The 21,576-nt window shown below is 34.5% G+C and overlaps 1 protein-coding gene and 1 pseudogene across 6 annotated transcripts in view; one reads left to right on the top strand and one right to left on the bottom strand.

Annotated features, from left to right (window-relative positions):
- LOC145293936 (uncharacterized) overlaps window positions 1–21,576 on the bottom strand; it is a 439,557-nt gene that overhangs the window by 192,099 nt on the left and 225,882 nt on the right. For all 6 annotated transcript variants that reach the window (XM_080140784.1, XM_080140780.1, XM_080140782.1 and 3 more), the window contains one exon: window positions 9,951–10,090. In XM_080140784.1, coding sequence (XP_079996910.1) covers window positions 9,951–10,090 — 140 coding nt within the window. The remainder of the gene's footprint in view (window positions 1–9,950; window positions 10,091–21,576) is intronic.
- Window positions 12,431–12,547, top strand: LOC145294487 (5S ribosomal RNA; annotated as a pseudogene).

Genomic DNA, 21,576 nt, shown 5'->3' with positions numbered 1-21,576 from the left:
AAAATAAATAATAGAATTGTTTAATCTGTCAGATAAGATTTATATTTCATACAATTTTTGTTGTTTTTGACAATGCCTTATAAGCAAACATCTTCCAAAATGGCCATAAACTTGTCAAAATATCAAAAGAAAGCGTGTAACATTTAACAAAAAAAAAAAGAAAACAAAAAAAAAAGGAAAACAAAAACCAACGACAGAACATTTTATTATTCATGCTTGTTTAAGCGTTTTGAATAGATTTAGGAGAGATATTCAACAGGTTTATAAATAAAGATTAATGGCGCCTTTGTCTGCCACCTGTTTATGGGGAAGACTGAAAAGAAGGAAACGTTTGTTTGTTTTTCTTTTTAACTGGGAATTATTTCACTTTCATTTGCTCTCGTGATCACTGAAGTAAAACAAATAGATTAATAACTCTTGACTCTTTAGTATTGCCTCGTAATGTCATCGTCGCCGTGACGTCACACTAACCTCTAAACAAACAGCTCATCTGAGTCAAGTCTTAATAAGAGCACAACTAGGTGGATCAGAATTTTGGGGCAAGTCGCCATTGCAAACATTTGATTAAATAGACTCTCCATGTCTACAATATGAAAATGTAAGTTCAAACCCTAATTTTTATTTCAATAAAATGAGCAAAGGCCAAATTTTAAAATCATAAATGGTTTAATCGAAAAACATACAATATTTTTTTGCATCGGTTTTCTTTCAAAAAGATTTCACGAAATCAACAAATTTTAACTGAAACCAAATCTAAAAATATATATAAATGCCAAAAAATCACTTACCTATAAAAAAAGTAAATAAATGGGGCTTTCATTCTTCATTTATAAGAAATGTCTATATTTATATTTTATATTCCATGTATTTTTTAAATTAAAAGGATTTTTTAAAACAAGGGCCCCAGAAAATCGCATTTTCGCAACTCGTTTCTGCCAGTAGCTTAAAGCCGTGTGGCTTCCAATTTTCAATTTATCAAATACGGATGTATCAAAGGAACATAACTATTTCCAACACATAAAAACAACACATGCATCCTTATCTCCCTTTTGTATTTTTGACATATTTCATTTCAACTACAAAGTGTTCAGTATGTGCTACCATATTTGCAAAATATGAACATTTCATTCATGGATTTTGGCCGATTACAAAAAATTCGCTCTACCAAATTTTCATTTTTTTTTTTATTCTCTGAAAGAAATACATCAATTTTTGATTTAATATATTTTAATTCTTCTTTATCGAGTGAAATTTTTTTAATATCTAAAAAAAGAAACCATTGAATTAAATAGAAAAAATTGTCGTAAGCGTCCGATATTTACTTTACAATATTTACTTAACATAAGCTTCCACTTTAAAAAAATCAACGTGGTTTTAAAAAAAAAAAGTTTTATACTTTGGATCTTACAGGTAAATTTTTTAAAAAACTTCTTTTTTTTTTGTTTTAAATTAGAATATTTTATTTATTGACTTTTATCTTCAATTTGTGATATATAAAACTTTGGTGAAATTGATTATTTAAATTTTAATAGACATTTCAAAATGGGAGGGGTGAATTTAAAAAAAACGTTTGTCTAAAATATTATATTTGGTTTATTGGAAAGAGCATAAAATTTCACACTAACCCTAAAATTATCGTAAAAATTGAACGAATAGAAAAATTTTGATAGATTTTTAAAGTTTAAAAATGGAAAAGTATTTAACTCGTAAAATTTAATTGATTTCATTACATAAAAAAATGGCTGCATGAAGGTACGTAGGCACTTTGTAAACACTGGGTTTTTTTTTAAATAAAAGATAATATTTCTATTATTTTTTAAACAACTTTAATAGTTTGTTTTGGAAGTATATTCCATAAAAACAAAGAAAAAAAAGAAACAACCCACTTTAAAAAGAGAAATTACGAGTTTTTTTTATATTTTATTTGCAGTTTTGTGTTAGGGTGTCAAAAATTTCCCCCAAATTCTGATACACCTAGAGCACGGTTACCGACGTGATAAGAACCGCTACTAACCCCCTTCTCATTCACATTACCCCACGGGCCGTGATGAAGGTGATGATTTAAACGTTGTTTTCTTATGTTTAATTTGTTTAAAATGTTGGAAGAAAAAGATTATAAGAGTAGTTTTTAACAGTAATAACATGTTAAACAAACAAATAAAGAAAGCCGTTAAAAAAAGAAAACAATATATAAAGTACCTATTTACAATGTCTCCCCACGGGGCAGAGTTAGAAACCAGGGTCGTTTTTTAATGTGGAGAAAAGGTACAAAAATAAAAAAAAATAAAAATTGTCTTAGTCGTGAAGGACTGTTTCTCCACTGAAATAGAACAAGAAATGGAAGTGCAGCATCTGAAGAACAGATACTACACTTTGATCTTAGCCAGAACAGTATATAGAGTAGCTTTTAACTGTAGCTCTTGTGCATTTGGTTATTTTGAACAATCTTTTTGCTTTAATTTTTGAAGAACTCTTTTAAGGGAAAGACAAATCAAGAAGAGCCCCCATGCGAAAATGTCAAAGTTTCACGTAACTTCATTTTACTTAATTTAAAGACATAATTAAAGACATACCAAATACACTTAAATAATACAAAAGCACAAAATAAAATATTAATTATTTGAACATTTATTAAATTAAATAAAGTTAAGAAAATTCAGAAATGAATGAAATTTGGGCGCTGTGTGAGAATTTCTCCCACAAGGTTTTGCCCTGGCAGAATGGTAGAAACCAATCAGAATTACAACAGGCTCACCTTTTAAACTTCAACGTAACTTTTATTAAAGCAAAAAGATCCAAGTTGCAAAAGATGCATCATCTTCAGCTATCTGCCATAATGGGCGGGTAACACCCCAAAGGGGTAATAGTTTGTCTTTGATAAAAGCTGGGTACAAAACTCTGCTGACGAAGAACGCTGCAACGGGTTGAAGAGTTGAGTGATATCTTCCAAGATGGATACTGCAAGTCCAGTAGCCTCGAGGAGTTCACTGTAGATAACTGTTCAAATGTGGGGGGGGGGACAAATGACAGGTTAAACTGTAGACCTTAATTTCGTCTCTTACAGACATTATATTGTAATGATGAAAATCAAATGATTCACAGAGCACAACAGCGTGTGATAATATAATATATCGCCCAACATAGGGCATTGGTGTTTGCAAATGATAATTACATTTCGCCCCACATTAGGACATTAAAACGTCTCAATGAGACAAGGTGATTCGAGGCTACAAGCCTTGAGTGAGCTTCGTACATCCATTCCAACCCATGTCTATGTCGAATCTGGTGATCTGAAAGGATAAATTTGGTACCAAGAACACTCTTGGCAGTTAGTAATAATAAGCAATCTGAATGGCTCAAACAAAATCGTGAGTGGACAAACCGACCAATGAGGAGCCTGCTTATTTCTGCAGAATTTCTCACACACTGCCAAGAAAAGGAAGAAAAAGTAATGGATAATCATTACTTTTTTAAATAACATAATGATGTACTTTAAAAACTGTGAATAAGTGACAGGTAAGAAATTTGTCCCGAAGGACTTAACAGTAATACATGTAATACTTAGTAATGAATTCAATGCGTGTCTGTCTGTTGCCAAAATTCAAAATTTATAACCCGTAATTCTAATCTAACTAGATGAATTATCAATAAGAAAGAGAAGGCGACTTTAACTTAAGTCGATGACCCTGATAATGGAATACAAGAATTTATTTTGACATATTGTCTGTACAACTCTGACAAACTCACTCACCTATGGTGTCCTGCTGATCAAACCCAACACAACTGAAATGATACCAATTATCACATGAGTCGCAACACACCATCGGTGTTGTTCCACCATTGGTAATGGACCGTGCAGGGCACAAGAAGGGGCCTCCTTCTTTCGTAAATTCTGCTACTGCAGATTTAGAATCATGTTTTACCTCTAGGGGATAAATATTTTTTAATGGATAAACTTGGACACTCCTGTCCTTCAAAACCAAAGCCGAGCGGACCTCATGGTCATTACTGACCAATAATTTAATTACTTTGCCCAATGAGTCGGGACTTATTTGGTGACTTGATAAGAACGATTTCGCCTCCCGACACCTTCAGGGTGCCGTCATCTTTAATGTTGGCGTCTACTTCTCTAATTGACAGCAAATAGTCATTGTGCCAAATACGTCTAAATTTACTGACAAATTCATCCCTCAGTTCAGGAGAACGCAAGAGTGTATTTCTATTAAGAGGTTCTGGAGAAAGATCCTCTGAACTATAATTATTGATAAGCAGGCGGGGGTGATAGTAATAATAAGCAATCTGAATTGTTCAAACAAAATCGTGGGCGGACAAACCGACCAATGAGGAGCCTGCTTATTTCTGCAGAATTTCTCACAGACGTTGAGAGAGGCGACAGATCGATTTTTTTTTTTTTAATATGTGATTTTAAGCAAAAACTATTACGTACTTAATTGCCATGTCGAAAATAGTAGCATATCAAAAAATTATGAAAATTCATCGAGTAGAACAACTGCTACTCTGTTTTTAGTAAAAAAAAAAAAAGAAGTCTATTGCTATAGGCTAAAAATAGTGGTCGCCATTACGATGTAATCTAAAATATGTTTTTTGAGTTATATCCCATGTTTCTGCACTCTTTTTTTTTTTTTTTTTTACATTTTCACCCCAAACAAGGCACATTGCCACTTTGATGTGGGGGCTACTATCAGGGACATACGCTACAGGGGTACTATGTAGGGAGTTGGGCAACAAGATGTCTGTTCACGTTACACTTAGCAGGGACCCAGAAGGGAATTCTAAAGTTTAGCGGTTCTGGAGAAGAAACTACTGGAGTAGAAGGTTCTCTTACATCTAGGGATCTTTACTCTGAAGAGGTGGGATTTAACCGCTTGTGGGGTTTGTCGGATATATTTACGTCGAAGGGGTACAAGTGCTTGCAGTTCCTCAGAGCATTCACTGTTAAAGTACTTGTAGAACAGGCAGAGGGATGCAACATTTCGTCGATGGGACAGAGGCTGAAGCTTAGATGACAGTTCAGGACCTAAAACATCTATGAAAAGTGAAATTTTCCCCATTTTTCCGTAAAAATTTCTTGTAACTATAAATAACTTTCTACTCGATGCATTTTCGAAATTTTTGGATAGATTACTATTTTCGACATGACAATTAACTAAGTAACATTATTTTTTGCTTAAAATAACATATTTAAAAAAAAAATCGATCTATTGTCTCTCTCCTAACCACACTTTTTGGTATTATTGCTAACCTTTGTTGGTACAGATAACTGCCACAGGACAGAGCATACAGTAGACCGCAGGAATTTACATCAGAATAACCTTCTCCTAGATGCATGTCTGAACGAAGACTGGGGGTGCATCTCTTCCAGTGAATCAATGCACTCCCAGATACAAACCTGAAAATTTCTACGACTCGGCATGGTACATATAGCGCCTAGCCTTTCCAAATGGTCACTTATCTGGTACTGGCCAGGCTCAACTTTGTTTAACTTCGGTAATCTGGTGAGCACCGGTGTGTCAACGTGATTGTGCCATATATATATATATATATATATATATATATATATATATATATATATATATATATATATATATATGTATGTATGTATGTATATATATATGTATGTATATATATATGAGAGAGAGAGAGAGAGAGAGAGAGAGAGAGATTATTGTATTATTTTAGTGTATTTGTTTTGTTTTTATGGAATCAGCAAGGTAGGAGGTCAGAAGCTTTGCTACAAAGATGTAACAAAGCGGCATCTGAAGGTAATGAACATCAATGTCAAGAATTGAGAGGAACAAGCCAAAGAAAGGAGTAACTGGCGGAACAGTCTCCACAAAGGGAAGGAAAAAACAGAAAAAGATGCGGTTCCTGTGACCGGACGTTACACACAGAAAGAGGACTACGCCAACACCGAAGGATAAAGCATGGAGGCCCCGACTAGTCATTGTCAAGACTGACAGACTGCAGGATTATGGTGACCTAAAAGTTACACGAAACGTTGACATTCTTGGATAGGGTCGTCTTGAATTGTCTCCCTTTGTTCTGAAAGGAGTTTATAAAAAATGAAAATAAAAAAAAAATGTCAAAAATAACCAAAATGCACAAGTGCCGTAGCAGCATGTTAAAAAAAAGAAAAAGCGAAAAACGTATTAAAAATTGAATTTTCCCTACAATAAAAACCGACATCATAAGAAAGCAAGTAACTAGAGGCTCTGATAAATAAAACACTAAAAAAAAAAATAAATAAATAACCAGTTTCAGTCTCCCATCTTTTATATTGTAGCAGCAGGAGCAGCGTATACTCGCAACTTAAGGTTTTGAATATCTTTGATATAAGATGATTGTTGATTGGTTGTAGCAGTCAACTTTCTTTCTGGCGAACTGACCACGTGACTGAGTTTATAAAGGATTAAACCCACGGAAACACTTTCTCTTCCTATTCAGCTGTCGGATTGAAAACAACTCTACGTGGCTCGGACCTACCTAAGACCAACCTAAAATTTACTCTATTGTGGTGCAACAGAACCCACCTGGACCTTTGGCCCAGGTTCAATTATAGTCAAGGGGAGAAATAATTCATCCTGACAACTGACTCTAACTTCAACAGATGAACTCTTTTATCTTCCTACATGACTGTCTCCAATCTTTTTTTCTACATCCATACGCATAAACTCTTTCCACGACTAACTCCCTTCTCATTTACTCCACTTATATTACTAATAAATACTCAGAAAATAATATTGTGCTACATAGTTCAATGCAAGTAGGTATTTATTTGCTTCCCCACGTAAGCAAAATGTGACACAAGGTCGGCTTTATGTGAGGTGAAGGGGGAGGGAGGGGGAGGGGATGGTACATATAGGGTTGCCCCTACATGTACCAATAACCAATTGCCACAAGGGCAATGGTCACAAAGTGCAACATCTGCCGGAACAGATGGTATTTATTTGCTCCCCCACCGAGCAAATTAGGCACAAGGCCAATTTTTAATGTGAGGAGTGAAGGGAGGGGGAAGGAAAAAAGGGGACCAGCTCCCGAGAGGTGGGAAATGGGAGCTGGTTAAAGGTCAGGCATGTGGGGTTGCCCTCACATCTGGTCTTTGCTAGTCATAGCTGGTCTTTGCTAGTCATAGCTTGCAGTATCTGCCGGAACAGATACTACACTTTGATCTTGACCCGAAGGCCGGCACCTGTTGGCAGATGATGTTCTTTTTAATTTTGGCCTGGGTTTCTTTCGAATATTCTTTCTCGTTTACTAATCGTTTTGCTGATTTCTTTCTTCGGTGAAAAACCGCTGCATATCAAAATTACTACGAGTAATTTTCTCACATTAAATAATCATATATTATGAACTTTTTTTTTTATCTTCCTACAGGACTGTCTCTAATCTTTTTTCTACGTCCATGCGCATAAACTCTTTCCACGACTAACCCCCTTCTCCTTTACTCCGCTTATATTAACAAAATATAAAGTCGGTTTAAATGGTAAAATAACTTCTGTCTTTTTATTACGCTAAAATATTATATATAAAATATATATACACATACACTGTATATCAAATTTCGAATCTGTAGAATGAAAATCGACAGAGTTATTGCGTTGGCAAATGTACACACACACACATCTCCACTTATATATATATATATATATATATATATATATATACTAGCATTTCAGCGCGGCGTTGCCCGGGTGTTTGGAGGTGTATGTTGAACAAAAAAGAAGAAAAAAAAAGCGATCAATTTTTTTTAACTTTGACCCCTATTATGACCTCTTCACATTTATTGTTTTGAGCTCAAATCAAGTTATTAAGTTAGATCCATGTCCAAGTAACCTCTATCCAAAATTTCAATTGTTTACACCCAAAATTGGGAGAGGAGTTTGGTAGAGTTCTCAAATGTCAAATCGTTTAACTTTGACCCCTTAACAGCCAAATTTCTGGCCGGAAACAGATTAAAAAGATTTTCCCAAATCTCAGTACCCTGTATATCAAATTTCGAGTCTGTAGACTGAAAATTGACAGTTATTGCGTTGGAAAATGTACACACACACACACATGTTCACTTTTATATATATACTAACATTTCAGTGCAGCGTTGCCCTGGTGTTTGGAGGTGTATGTTGAGCAAAAAAAAAAGCGGTCAATTTTTTTAACTTTGACCCCTATTATGACCCCTTAAAATTTATTGTTTTTGGCCCAAATCATTAAAGTTATTAAGTTAGATCCAAGTCCAAGGAACCTATATCTAAAATTTCAAGTGTTTAGACCCAAAATTGTCGGAGTAGTTTGGTAGAGTGCTCAAAGGTCAAATTGTTGAACTTTGACCCCTTAACAGCCAAATTTCTGGCCGAAAACCGATCACATCGATTTTCCCAAATCTCAGTACCCTGTATATCAAACTTCGAGTCTGTAGACTGAAAATTGACAGATTTATTGCGTAGGGAAATGTATACACCCAGACACACAGACAGACAGACACTTTCACTTATATCTATATATATATATCTGTTCCGTCTGCCTGCTTCCCACCTGACTACAACTTGGATGTCTTCAAGTCCAACGTTAACAAATTCCTAATGAACCGCCCTCTTAAGTAAACATTTCATCAAATCTCCACACTAACGTAATGTACTTGCAATAACCCTTATCCCTGAGTGGCTTCCGGGCCTTGATAAATGGTGACCACTGTGTAAAAAAAAAAAAAAATATATATATATATATATAAACGGCATTAATTTTGTACCAACTTAATATCTTGCGTGATTGGATCAAATGTTTATTAGGATAATATATCTTTATATATTTAATTTTTGCCTTCTTATTCTACTAAAATATTTTGCCTGAATCTGAGTCGATGAAATCGATCGATGCCTCCGTTCAGTCTCAAGAGACAATGGATACTCCCTATAAGCGTAGCTGCATGTGTGGCAAGGGTTGTGCAATCTCCAACCACACCTCTCCTGAATCGGCACTGCTTGAGTCCAGTGGCAAGGAGAAATCCATGATGACTGGAAACAATGTCGAGATAAGCGGAGAGCACATACAGCCTCTGGAATTCCCAAATGGTCACCCATTTTAGTACTGACCAGTCTCAACGTTTCGTAACTTCGGTGATTTGATGGGAACCGATGTCTCAATATAATTATGTTGTATATCATTAAATGAAATACTTATTATTAGGAAAATTCATCATTCAATTTTTATCAGACATTATTTTTTTTTTAATTTTCGATGGAGATGCTGCACGTTGTTATTAAGAAGATCAGTATCAATTAGGTCTATTTTTTTTTTAAATTCTGCTTATACTTTGTTTTAATCGGAGACAAGGCATCCTACCGGATACTAGGCATTCACCCATTATCTCATACTTTCTATCTTTTTAAAGATTCTAATTATCCACTTAAGTGCAATTGTTTGGATCTGTCTTACACTTGGTTCACCGGGTACATTTGTCAGGTAGTTTTTGTAATTATTTTTCATGAACCCAATTGCTCCTATGATTACTGAAATGACGGAGCTCTTCTTAAGATTCTAGTGGCTTTGCATGTCATACACAAAACCTTGGTATTTCGTTACCTTTTACCTCTCAGATCTGTTTAACCACATCATCGGAGGGGGGACACTAACTTCTACTAAGGTTGCTTCTTTCTTCTTCTTGTCTCATATCACTATGTTAGGTTTAATAGCTCCGTTTTTTTTATGTATATAGCTGTAGAACTAACCTAGGAAGGACTAACCAAGGAAGGAACACACATATAAATTAAAAGTTTCAACTTTTAATTACAGTTTAAATAGTCTAAAAATTTAAGAATCATAAATTGCTTCAGAAAGAAATATTTAAAAAAATTTGGATTTTATAGAATTAATTTAAAATAGAAAAAAAAATTATTAAATTATTTGAAATTGAAAAAAAACAAACAAGTCCTTACTGTATGTTTGAAGGAATAATTCAGGATATGAACTTTGACCTCCACAAAATTGTGAATTGTTCCCAGGACAAATACTATCACAGTTGAAATCTTCCACTCTGGGATTTTCAGGAACAGAGGCACTGCAAAAACATCTTTTCCTAGCACAAAAGACAAAATTAAAGAGATGTGTTAAGCATGAAAACGGTTGTTTCAGTTTAATGCCGACATTGACTAAATAATATTTGAAAAAAAAAAAAAAAGTTCAATTATAATTTATCAATTCCGTTAGAAAAATAAAACCTTTTTCATTTGTAAGCACATTTTGAGAAGATTTTATGTTATATTTCTCTTAGTCTTTCTGTTTGTCTGTCTGCTTATTTCACTTTTTCTCGGAAAGGCTGATCCGGCTGAGATTTTATATGGACATTTGTTATAATAAGGTGCAACGAACGAAGTATTATGGTATCTAATGCACTGTTGGGGTTTAAGATGGATTAGTATTTAATGCAAAAACGAGCACACGTTTAACCTTATTCAACCATCAGTTTGCTATAAAGTATTCATTCTAAGTCGATGGGCTATAAGTTTTGCCAGTTAAAAATGGGCAAAAAGTTCAGTATCTTCATAATACTTCACTGATGCTACAATGTTGATACTCATTGGATCACCAAGAATTAAATGAGTATCAAACTAAATAAACAAGATACATTATTTTAGTCTCCACGTGTTAAAATAAGGTCAACTATTAATTTGACTCCTTTAAAAATGGAATATGCCAAAACCGCTGTCTAACAAAGAAAAGGGTATCAAATAAAGGCTTAAATGAAAATAATAACTCGAGATGAAGTAATAATAATAACAACAATAAATCCTATTGGTTAGCTAGCTGTAAAGTCCGTTCTATCTATTGCTCCAAACACTTTCTTAGTCCTGAGACTATTCTCTACGGCTAGAAATTTACTATTTCAGACCTTGTATGGGGTATTGTTGTCGTGTTGGTCTGGTGAATTTTCGTCTCATTTGAGGATTCTTGATAAGGTTCAGAAAAATATTTATAATTTGGTTGGCACCACTCTTTCTTTCTCCTTCCTTTGCACTCTATCTCCCTCTCTCTCTCTCTCTCCCCCCCCCTCTCTCTCTCTCTCTCACACACACACACACACACACACACGTATGCATTAGTCTCTTCTATTTTTTGTTTGTTTCACTTTACTTCAGTTGAAGTTTTCAGAAATCAAGCCCCCACCATCACCACCGCACCCATTTCTGGGGCTAACACTTAATCTCTATAAGAAATACATAGATATTCAAATATTTCATTTAAAATCTTCTTTATCTATCAAACACTGAATTATTAAAGACGTTAGGAACATAATTTTCCACTTCCCAATTGACCATTTAAATATGTTATTGTATATATTTCTTGTGTTCTCTTGTTCCTACTGGATTCCAGGACAAGGATTCATCTAGTCTGGTGGAGTGCCCATCTTAGTGGTGTTACTAGGAGCAACATCACTTGGAGAAGATGTACTATTCCTCATAAAAGCCAGTGTGGGTCAGTCATACAGAGAAAACCTTATTTAGCCATAAATACTATGTAGCTTTCAATATTTGGTTAGGGCTTACTTGTAGGGAAAAGTATGCTTATGTCAGATTGTTCTGACTAGCTCCTGTAGAGAGAGATCTTAGACATCCGAGGATAGTGTCTACTAGGTATTCAAGTTCGCTCCAGTAGGCGTTCAAGTTCTCTTCTGTCTAATATGCGTTCAATTATAAGTGCATTTCAAAATGATCTGATTTATTCCCTACTTACTTTATTCCAGTTCATTTGGCACATTGGTTTTATGGTCTCCATCAGTTCGCTGTTTTCCTCATTGTAATATAGATTCATATTCCAAGAACAGCAAGCTTTGAAACACTCTTCATGCTGACTGTTTTCCTCCTAATAACAACCTTTATCTTTTAAAGACTAAGAACAATAGGCATCTCCTGTCTTTGCATCAACCATATTTCGTTCTATTTTGCTTTTTAATGAAGTGGCTTCATGCATTGTCTAGAGTGATTTTCTTTGAAACGAAAGTTTCTAGGGAATTTCAAATTCACATGCGCGGTCCCAAGCTGAAGAGGAGATGACATATGGCGGCTAGTATTCCGATCATACTCAACCTAGCTTAACTTCACTGATCTAATGATGAGAATCAATGGGCGACACGATTATACCATATATATAGTAGTATGAAAATATATCTAAAGCAAGTAAACTACACAGAGGCATCCATAGTTCCAGTAGAAATGAAACATGGACGCCTCTGTGTAGTTTACCATGGATATATTTTTATATTACTATTACTAAGCTTTAACACTGTTGAAGTAAATACTGAAAATCTATGCACAATATATTAATTATATCAACTTATAATACATGTGTATATACAGTAAATAATACTTATATATATATATATATATATATATATATATATATATATATATATATATATATATATGGCATAATCACGTTGACACACCAGTTCTCGTCAGATCATCGAAGTTAAACAATGTTGAGCCTGGCTAGTACCAGATGGGTGACCATTTGGGAATTCTAGGTGTTGTATATGCTTTCCACTTATCTCAGCATTGTTTCCTGTCGTCCTACACTTCACTTGCCACTGGTATTTAACAATGTCGACTCAGGAGAGGTGTGGTTGGAGACTACGCAACTCTTGCCACAAAAATTTCAAGCGCAGGCACCCTTACTGTGGGTATCCATAGTCTGTCAAGACTCTATATATATATATATATATATATATATATATATATATATATATATATATTCAGGCAGCATTTTTTTTTCTCTTAGGCATATTTCATTAAATAAATTAGACGTGTTTTGGTCTATAAATTCTATTTTCGATCCTTTCCAACTTCCGAATAACAGTCTTCACTTCTGGCTGATGTAATCGCCATATTTGTCGTAAGTCCGAGTACTTTCCAATCCTTCTGGATTCATCGTCAGGGATAAATTGATCTAACTGGTTTTGAACAATTTATATAAGTGTTTTTTTCCTCATTGGTTATTTTTTTTTTGTTGCAACATCTCGGCTGGTGCATCTACCATTAGTCTCTCCTTTTCGGATAGGGTCCAGAAAAGAGTCTTCAATCTGGTGGGTCCCACTTTCTCAACTAGGCTCCAACCCCTGTCCCATCACCGCAATGCTGCATTTCTGTGCCTGTTTTACAAGTATTTTAATGGAATGTGCTCTGATAAACTCCTTACACTTGTGCCCCCTCGACGTGCATATCCCTAACAAACCCGCTTAGCAACAAAATCACACCCCTTCACTGTTGAGGTCCCAAAATGCCAGAAACTTTCTACTCTAATAGTTTCTTCTCACGAATTCCCTTCCTGCAACCTGCTTCCCTGAGTATACTGATATGCAGAAATTTAAATGTAACGTAAACCAACATCTTGTTAATCTTTCCTGGGTATGGTCTCAACAGTAGCCCCTTGTGTCCAAGTGGCGATATGTCTGCTAAAGGGTGAATCTGAGTAAAATAATTAAAGAAAAAAAATGAAATGTGGAAAATTCTATGTAACTTAATTGCCACATATATTTTCAAAACTTACGTATTGAGCACTGTCGCAGTAAATACTGAAAATAGATACCTAAAATAAAATATTTCATTAAAAGTTGATATGGGATTATTGATGAAGTTAAGAGATGCTCTAATAGATCATAGCCTGAAAAATAGTATGAGGAGTTCTTGAATATTTTCTGATAGCATAATCATGACATTTTTTTTTTCATATTCTTTTTTTGAAGATTTTAATGCTGGGTATGGGGCAGCCAAAACAGCTGCCAACATTCTCCTGCTTTTTATTGAAACCAACCGAGAGCTCTTTTTAGTATCCTCACTGTTCGCTTTAGTGCAATTGTCTGGATTTCTTTTGCACTTGGTTCACCGGCAATATTAGTTAGGTAGGACTTCAGGTTCTTCTTCATAAGCCCTGTAGCACCTATAATAACTGTACACTCTTTAACCCTTGTCCTCGAGTGGCCTCTTGGCCTTAATAATGTGGTGATGCCTGTGTAAAAAAAATCTCCCTAAGATTCCAGTTTCTTTTCATATCATACATGAGACCTTGATATTTGGTCTGTTTCTCTTTTTCAGACCTCCATCATTAGGGACACTCACTTCATCAAGGTTGCAATTCTCTCTGACTTATTCCATATAACTATGTCAGGATTCACAGCAGACGAGAAGTCGTCATAATGAAAGCAAGGTTGAAGAAGCCATTATTTTTGAAAGGAAATTATCCAAACAACGCAACGCCGTCACATGTGTTGTTTTTCATTAAGATATATTTTCATTCTTTAGTTTCAGATTGTTGATACAATTAGTGGAACTTTAATGAAAGTGTTGCAAATCACAGATGGCCATGGGATTATATCGACGAGAAACTAATTCCAGGAATTTTGCTCAACGTTTCAAGAGATAAAAATAAAACATTCTTATTTTGGATTTGGAACCGTTTGAAGAATTTTCTTATTTATTATTTTCAGAAGGATGATTATATATATATATATATATATATATATATATATATATATATATATATATATATATATATATATATGAAACTTGTTTCATTTTTATATTTCTCATCATTCGTTAGAAAACTATTTAGTCAGAAAGTCATTTATTCATTTGCAATCAATGCATCAACTTGCTCTCTTGAATTCACTATAGGCTTAAGGGATCATCAGTTGTTTACCATAAAACACTGTTTGGGTGATTTAATAATTAATTTATATATATATATATATATATATATATATAGTTTTTATTTTTATGGAAATCGCTACAGACAAAGCAAGAAGCCACCTGATATAAGAAACAAAAAAAAAAATATTACTTCAAGATCGAAAGTTAACACCAATTCTTTCCACTTTGTCGAAAACATTGCTCATTGACAAAATTATAGAAGCAAGAGTTACAAGTTTGCTGAAAATAAACCCAACATCCACTTTTTACTCTTCTGAAATCTTCTATAAATATAAAAGCGAAAATGTATGTGTGTTTGTTTGTGTGTATGTTTGTGTGTTTGCTAAAAACTTTCGACAGACACAACAAAAATTTACAAACTTGGCCTCATATTAAAGCCCCACGTTCCGGACGACAAATATCGAAAAATTGGCCCAAAGTTATCATCAGAAGTGCGTCAACTGATCGATTTTCTGCGGGGGGGGGGGCAAAAAAGTGACATTTTAATGTTAAACATTACATATTTTTAAATCGATTTATAACTGCCTCAAAAACTACGGCTGTTAATTCTTCTACATAAAGTATACACGCGGCCGTTTATTTTGGGTCAACTTGTATTTAAAACCCGCTGAGTCATGTCACATGATCTTGACGTCAGCAACCTCTAATGGCGGTCTTAATTTACAATTTACAAATGTTGTTATCGGTAAAAAAAAATTAATTAAAGCTAAACTATGAACTTCTACGCTATGGCAACGTTACCGAAGTTATTACCACATTCAAAATAGTTAGACTCGATAGTTAAACGAAAAATAATAAGCCAAACATGTGAAATTAAAAAAAAATACGCTTACAAAAAATATTAACGAAGTTTTTAAAAATAAAAACAGCCAGACGCTATTTTCCAGTCTTTAGAGTAAGGCAGACGAAGTGTGAGAGAGAGAGAGAGAGAGAAAGAGGGAGAGAGAGAGAGATTCGACAGGGGGGAGGGTCAACAACGCATGCGTCAGATGACGTCATGACGTCGTGACCTGATTTACTTTAAATAGTTGATAAACCGAACAAACTTTATATACGCCGCTTTAGCGTAGGTAGTTAAGGGTTGGTTCATTATCTAAATGTTTTGGGTTCGAATCGTGGTGTGAGATGTCTTCTTTTTTTTTTCGATTTTTTACATTTTAATACTGAACCCTGTATTATTTAAGCCATTTTTCACGTAACGTTCGTTTTTCTGTTTTAATTTGTGTTTTACTCCCCCCCCCCCGCTTAATTAAAACGTTGTTTTCTTTTCTTACTTCGCTTATAACAATGCTTACATCGTCATCGTCGTCGTCGTAACGCTCGACGACTTTCAAACATCTTTCACTTCTGGCTGGCCGATTTTATTTTCAAACTTCGCCTCAGGGGTTCGGCTTCAATCCTACCCCCCCCCTCCGGTTTCTTTTTTATTTAACACCACACGCCCCTGCAAACACCCGGGCAACGCCGGGTACCCCTCGCTAGTCTATAATATAAAGGCAAAAATCTGTTTAAATGTATGTATGTATGTATGTATGTATGTATGTCTCACAAAAACTTTCAACAAAGGCGACGAATTTTCACGAGATCGGTATCATTTTGAAGCTCAACCCTTTGGATGTCAAATATGGAAAAAATTGGCCAAAAACATTAATTCCTTCATCCTCAACTGAGCACTTTTCTACAGGGAGAGGTCGCTTTCTTCACTGATCGCCTCTTTTCGATTGTCTACACTTAATTTAAACTTACGTCGCTTCTGGTTTGGCAATGGGCGCAGCAGCTAACACGTCTGTTTTTTTGTTTGTTTTTTTTTTGCGGTACGGGTTCGAGCCTGCCTGTCTACCACCAATTCTTTTTGTTGTTGTGCTCGCAATTTTCCTTTTTATTTTTATTTTTTTGCTCAGCTAGCAACCTTACACACACCTCCACTTTATTTTGCACCTTCACGTCACAGGTTCGAGCCTGCCTACTACAATTCCCCCCCCCCAACACCCACCTACATCGGGCAACGCCAGCCACCCAGGCTAGTTAATTGATAAAAGCAATTCTATTAATGAGATAAAAATCTTTTCTAAAAAAATATATTGATTTTTTTTTATTTTAAAAAGTCGAGGATACATCCTCGGCAATCGGTTCAACAGTCTAGGCCATTTGAATTAGGTCACCTTTTTTTTCTGTCAGGCTGAGGTATGGTTCTAGAAAGTTCACATTCCCAAGCTTTACCTTCTCTCCTTGAGAATAGGTTTGTTTATTGCTAATCGCTATAAGCACTCCTGCAAGATCCTGCTAGGGAATACCGACGGGAGTTCTCAAACAATTTTTTTATAGGCCAAAATACTCTGCCTTTCCAATGTTGGATTTTCAATCACCACCTTTCGACTTGTGTCACATCTTCCAACGATATGATGACGGTAAATATTCATTCTATTTAACTACCTCCCCTTTCTCACAGAAGAGACGTTGCTAGTTTTTCTCTGCTCTTTGCCATTTTCGTATGTCGTGCTCGACTGAGCTTCAATATCTGGTTGCCCCTTGTGAAACATTCACAGCAAAAAAAAACTTATCTTTTTACCACAACTACAAAGAATTTCCCTTTCTTCTTCTGTGTGTATGACATCAAATGGGATTTCCATGAACAGAGTTTCTTTCCAAGAACTTCCCATGCAGTTGGCACAAGACTGCTTCACTGGGGGCTACGACATGGTCAGCTTCATATTAAACGTCAATAAAACTTTTATCACAAACCGCTCTTATAAATCGTCCAGATTTTATTTATTTCGCTCATTATTTTCATAATATTCATCATCATTCGTCTGTCAATCAATTCATTCATCACATGACTTAGTTTCGATGAGTAGTAATTCCACTAGTTTAAAAGAACGAAAATGGTTGAACATAATGTTAGGCGTAGTCAATTGCGAAACGAATAATGATACTTGTGGATCTTGAAGATTTCACTCAACTGTACAAGAATAAGAAATTGTAGAAGTTGATCGTTTTTAAAACAAAAAACTAAGATTTAATCTATTTCATAGACCATTTTCCAAAACAAGGCCGATAGCCATTAGTCACGTGCTCTCGTGTAATGAATGAATTCGTGCATGTAGGATTGACATGAAATTCTTAAAGATAAACTAAAATGACCGAAAAATGGGCTGAAATGACTTAAATAAATAAAAAGTAAATTACTTAGAATGACTTTAATGAACTTAAGGATGAATTGAATGACCTTAAGAATGACTTGAATGCTTGAAAAAAACTGGAATCCTTCAAAAACAACTTGAATGATCTGGAGAATGACTTGAATGGCTTTGAGACTGACTGGTTGTAAAGTGGGTGATCATTTTACATTAAATTAATACAAAAAAGTGATCCCCCACTTTATATCACAATAAGTACAGCATGTAGTAAGAAGAGATATTACAATTTGAGATATTAAATCCTTTATTCACGTTGGCCAAAAGGCCAAGAAAAGCTTAAAAAGCTAAGAACAGCATCTATTAACAACAGACCTTTGATCTTAACCAAAAAGGCCAAGCACAAAAGTGTTACGGACAGACAGACCGACCGACCGACGGACCAATGGAGTAACTTATAGAGTCGCTTGCACGCGACTAAAAATTGGTATCCGCAGTCGATATTACAAGAGTAGAAAGACCAAGTCCGTATGGCCCTTAATAACGGCTGCATTAAGCAAGGCATTGACCGATAATAACTAGAGCTATGACAAGAGAATATCCTTTTCATTATTTGGACTCTCGAGTATATACCATCTAATATATGTTTTTAGATAGAGTTATGTGGTTGTAGGGGACTAAAAATTAGAGGAAACCGGGGAGGGGTAATCTGCCCCTGCTCTAAGACTGGTTGTTTTTTTCCCTTTGGTCACGAGCAGACGTGTTGCCTTTTCCCTCTCAAGAAGAGGAGAACCTTCGTTCTACCACGAGGTGAGCTCTGAGAACTTTTTCCACCAGTCGGTGAGTCTTATCGAACTGTCGCTATTGTATTGTGTTTTATTGTTGTTTAAATGTTTGTCAGTGTATAATAAATGTGTAAACGTAATTGGGCAATTGTGTTTATTCATATATTTTTTGTTTAGTTAAAACTAACATGGTTATCGATTGAGTAACTGCGTTTAACTGTGTCGTATATATACTCGAGAGTCAAAGAATGAAAAGAACATTCTCTTGTCATAGCCTTAATAATAACCAAAGATTCTCTCTAAAGCATCTTAGCAGTGATCAAAAAAGAAGCTTATCGAATTATTGGTGGCATGTATGGAAGTCCAAGGAAAACATGGAAGGAAGTGATAAAAACCTTCAGAAAAGATAGATAAAGTGTGTGTGTGTGTGTGTGTGTGTGTGTGTGTGTGTGTGTGTGTGTGTGTGTGTGTGTGTGTGTGTGTGTGTGTGTGTGCAACAATAAGTATTTAAAAGGGACCTATGAACAACACAAAAGATTTTACATATAACAAAACAAAAACGGAAAAGAACAAATGTTGGTAACTTTCTCTAAAAAGCAATGGCTAATTCTATAGAGTCAAGAAGCGGCCACTGCCAAAGTATAAATGGAAGAAAATAGGTGCTTGTGTAGATTAGTGATGTTTTAAACCAACGCATTTCAGGTTTTAAAAAATTATGTCTCATGCCGAATTTAGTATAAATTCCAAAAAATACAAAAAAAAAAAATATGATTGAATAAAAAAAAAGTTACAAATAAAAATAGACCTTATCGAATTATCGAGTTTTATTGTATGTTTTTTATACGGAGCCGTTGTTCGACCAATTCAGTATGACAAACTGACTTATCTCCCTAGACTTAAATTGTCTTAAATTAAGGGACCGCTATTTTTAAACAGAACGTAGTTGTAAATTTCTTTTGCTTTTTGTTAGACATATATTGAGCACATCTTTTACTGGATCACTTTTCGTATTTTTTTTTTACTTCCACTAATTTCGCCATGAAAAGTAAGTACGTAATAATGTTTGCACCCGAAATGCGTTGGTTTAAAAGATCACTAATGTAAACAAGCACCGGAAACACAGATAGTGTTGGTGAAGAAATTGAAAGGAAGATATGAAGAAGAACGCAATAAGTATTTTAATCAAACTTGGAATTTTGCTTTCATAGGTTATTATATTTATCATATTTTATTTTGTCTTACACGTGTTTCGTTGAATGACATACGAACACCAAACAACTTATCGGAGACAGCTAATATTTTTTTTAGTTAATTTTTTAAATTGACACGAACACTTGGATACTTCAATTAAAAGTCAAATATGAGTAGATAAGATTATAGAGAAATAAAAAGTGAACCAAATGAGGCATAAGTTGTTTAAACACTTACATTCGATTTAGCTTAAATTTGCGGTTTTTAAAAAAATGACAAGAGTGGACTTTCTTTTAGGCGCTAATATATATTAGTATATTTGAGCAGCATTTTTTCTTTTATGCATATTTCGTTCTTGCAATCTGCTTTTTGTTGTTTGTTTTTGTTTTTTTTTTTCATTTGGCGGGCCATTTGGCGGGTAAACGTTCTGTTTGAGGTTAAAAAGCTTCATCTACCAACACCTTGTAGCACATGAAACCCCCCCAAAACGAATTTAGAAACATATTAATAAAAAAAAAACATCGCCATTTTAGCCGGCTCACACTGAAACCTGCGCCTCCCAATCATGAAAGGCCTACTCATTCACATAAACAAACCAGCCATCAATGAGGCTCAATATGAGGGGGGAGGGGCACTTTTAATGATTTTAAACGATTTTAATCGACTTTTCAATAAATTCACCATATGCAATTTTAAATTCATCACTCGCTTGAAGACGACTCATGGAAGTCGAAAACGTTCGCGACTACGGCAAATTTCTTTTTACACTTGAACAGAACGTTCGAACATTGGCCTGCTAAATGGGAAAAACATATTGCAATAAAAACAAGCAGGAATTATTCCTGCTGTTCAACGAAACATACATACATACATACATGCATATATATATATATATATATATATATATATATATATATATATGGCGATGTTTTCGTTTTTTTTTGCAAATAAATGTTTATTTCACTTAATCACGTTTCACGATTACATTTATATGTTACATTTGATATTCATTATTTCTGTGAAAATTTGTCTGTACATAAACATTCAAAAATGTAAATAAACATATATTTTTGAAAAAAAAAATCAGTTTACGAATTTTTGTATTTATTATTATTATTATTATTATTATTATTATTATTATTATTATTAAAACAATATTGAAATGAAACAAACAATAAATTGTGGAACGTATTTTGGTGGAACTCGCCGAATTGACTAACACCGCCTATTTCCTATGACGTGTCATGACGTAAACAATAAGGAATGGCTCGAGTAAGTTAATATGAGTGATCGCCATATACATGTGTGTGCGTGTGTGAGAGAGAGAGAGAGAGAGAGAGAGAGAAAACTCACTACCCACTTACATGAATGCAGGGAAAACACACACACACACACACACATATATGAGCAAACAGTTAATAAAGTATGTTAAAAAAACACTTTGAAATGAGTTAAAAACATATTTAATCTGAAAAGGAAAGACTAGATAAATGGATAGTCCTTAATCCGCGGAGTTTCGAAGAAATATTTTCCTTCTCATAAGAGGGTAGGAATTAGCAAAATGCGGGATCGGATTTTGCATGCAGAAGTATTTGATGAAACAACAAGTAAGTCAAAGATCTTACTTGAAAACAAAAAAAGTGAAGCAGAGGGAATATGGTGGGTATTATATACACACATATATATATATATATATATATATATATATATATATATATATATATATATAAATATAAATGGCGATTGACC

This window comes from Euprymna scolopes, chromosome 15, assembly GCF_053919585.1.
Source record: "Euprymna scolopes isolate OS-2025 chromosome 15, ASM5391958v1, whole genome shotgun sequence".
Lineage (NCBI taxonomy): Eukaryota > Metazoa > Mollusca > Cephalopoda > Sepiida > Sepiolidae > Euprymna > Euprymna scolopes.
Note: the sequence above shows the minus strand (reverse complement) of the source record. Positions and strands in the feature narration are given on the sequence as shown.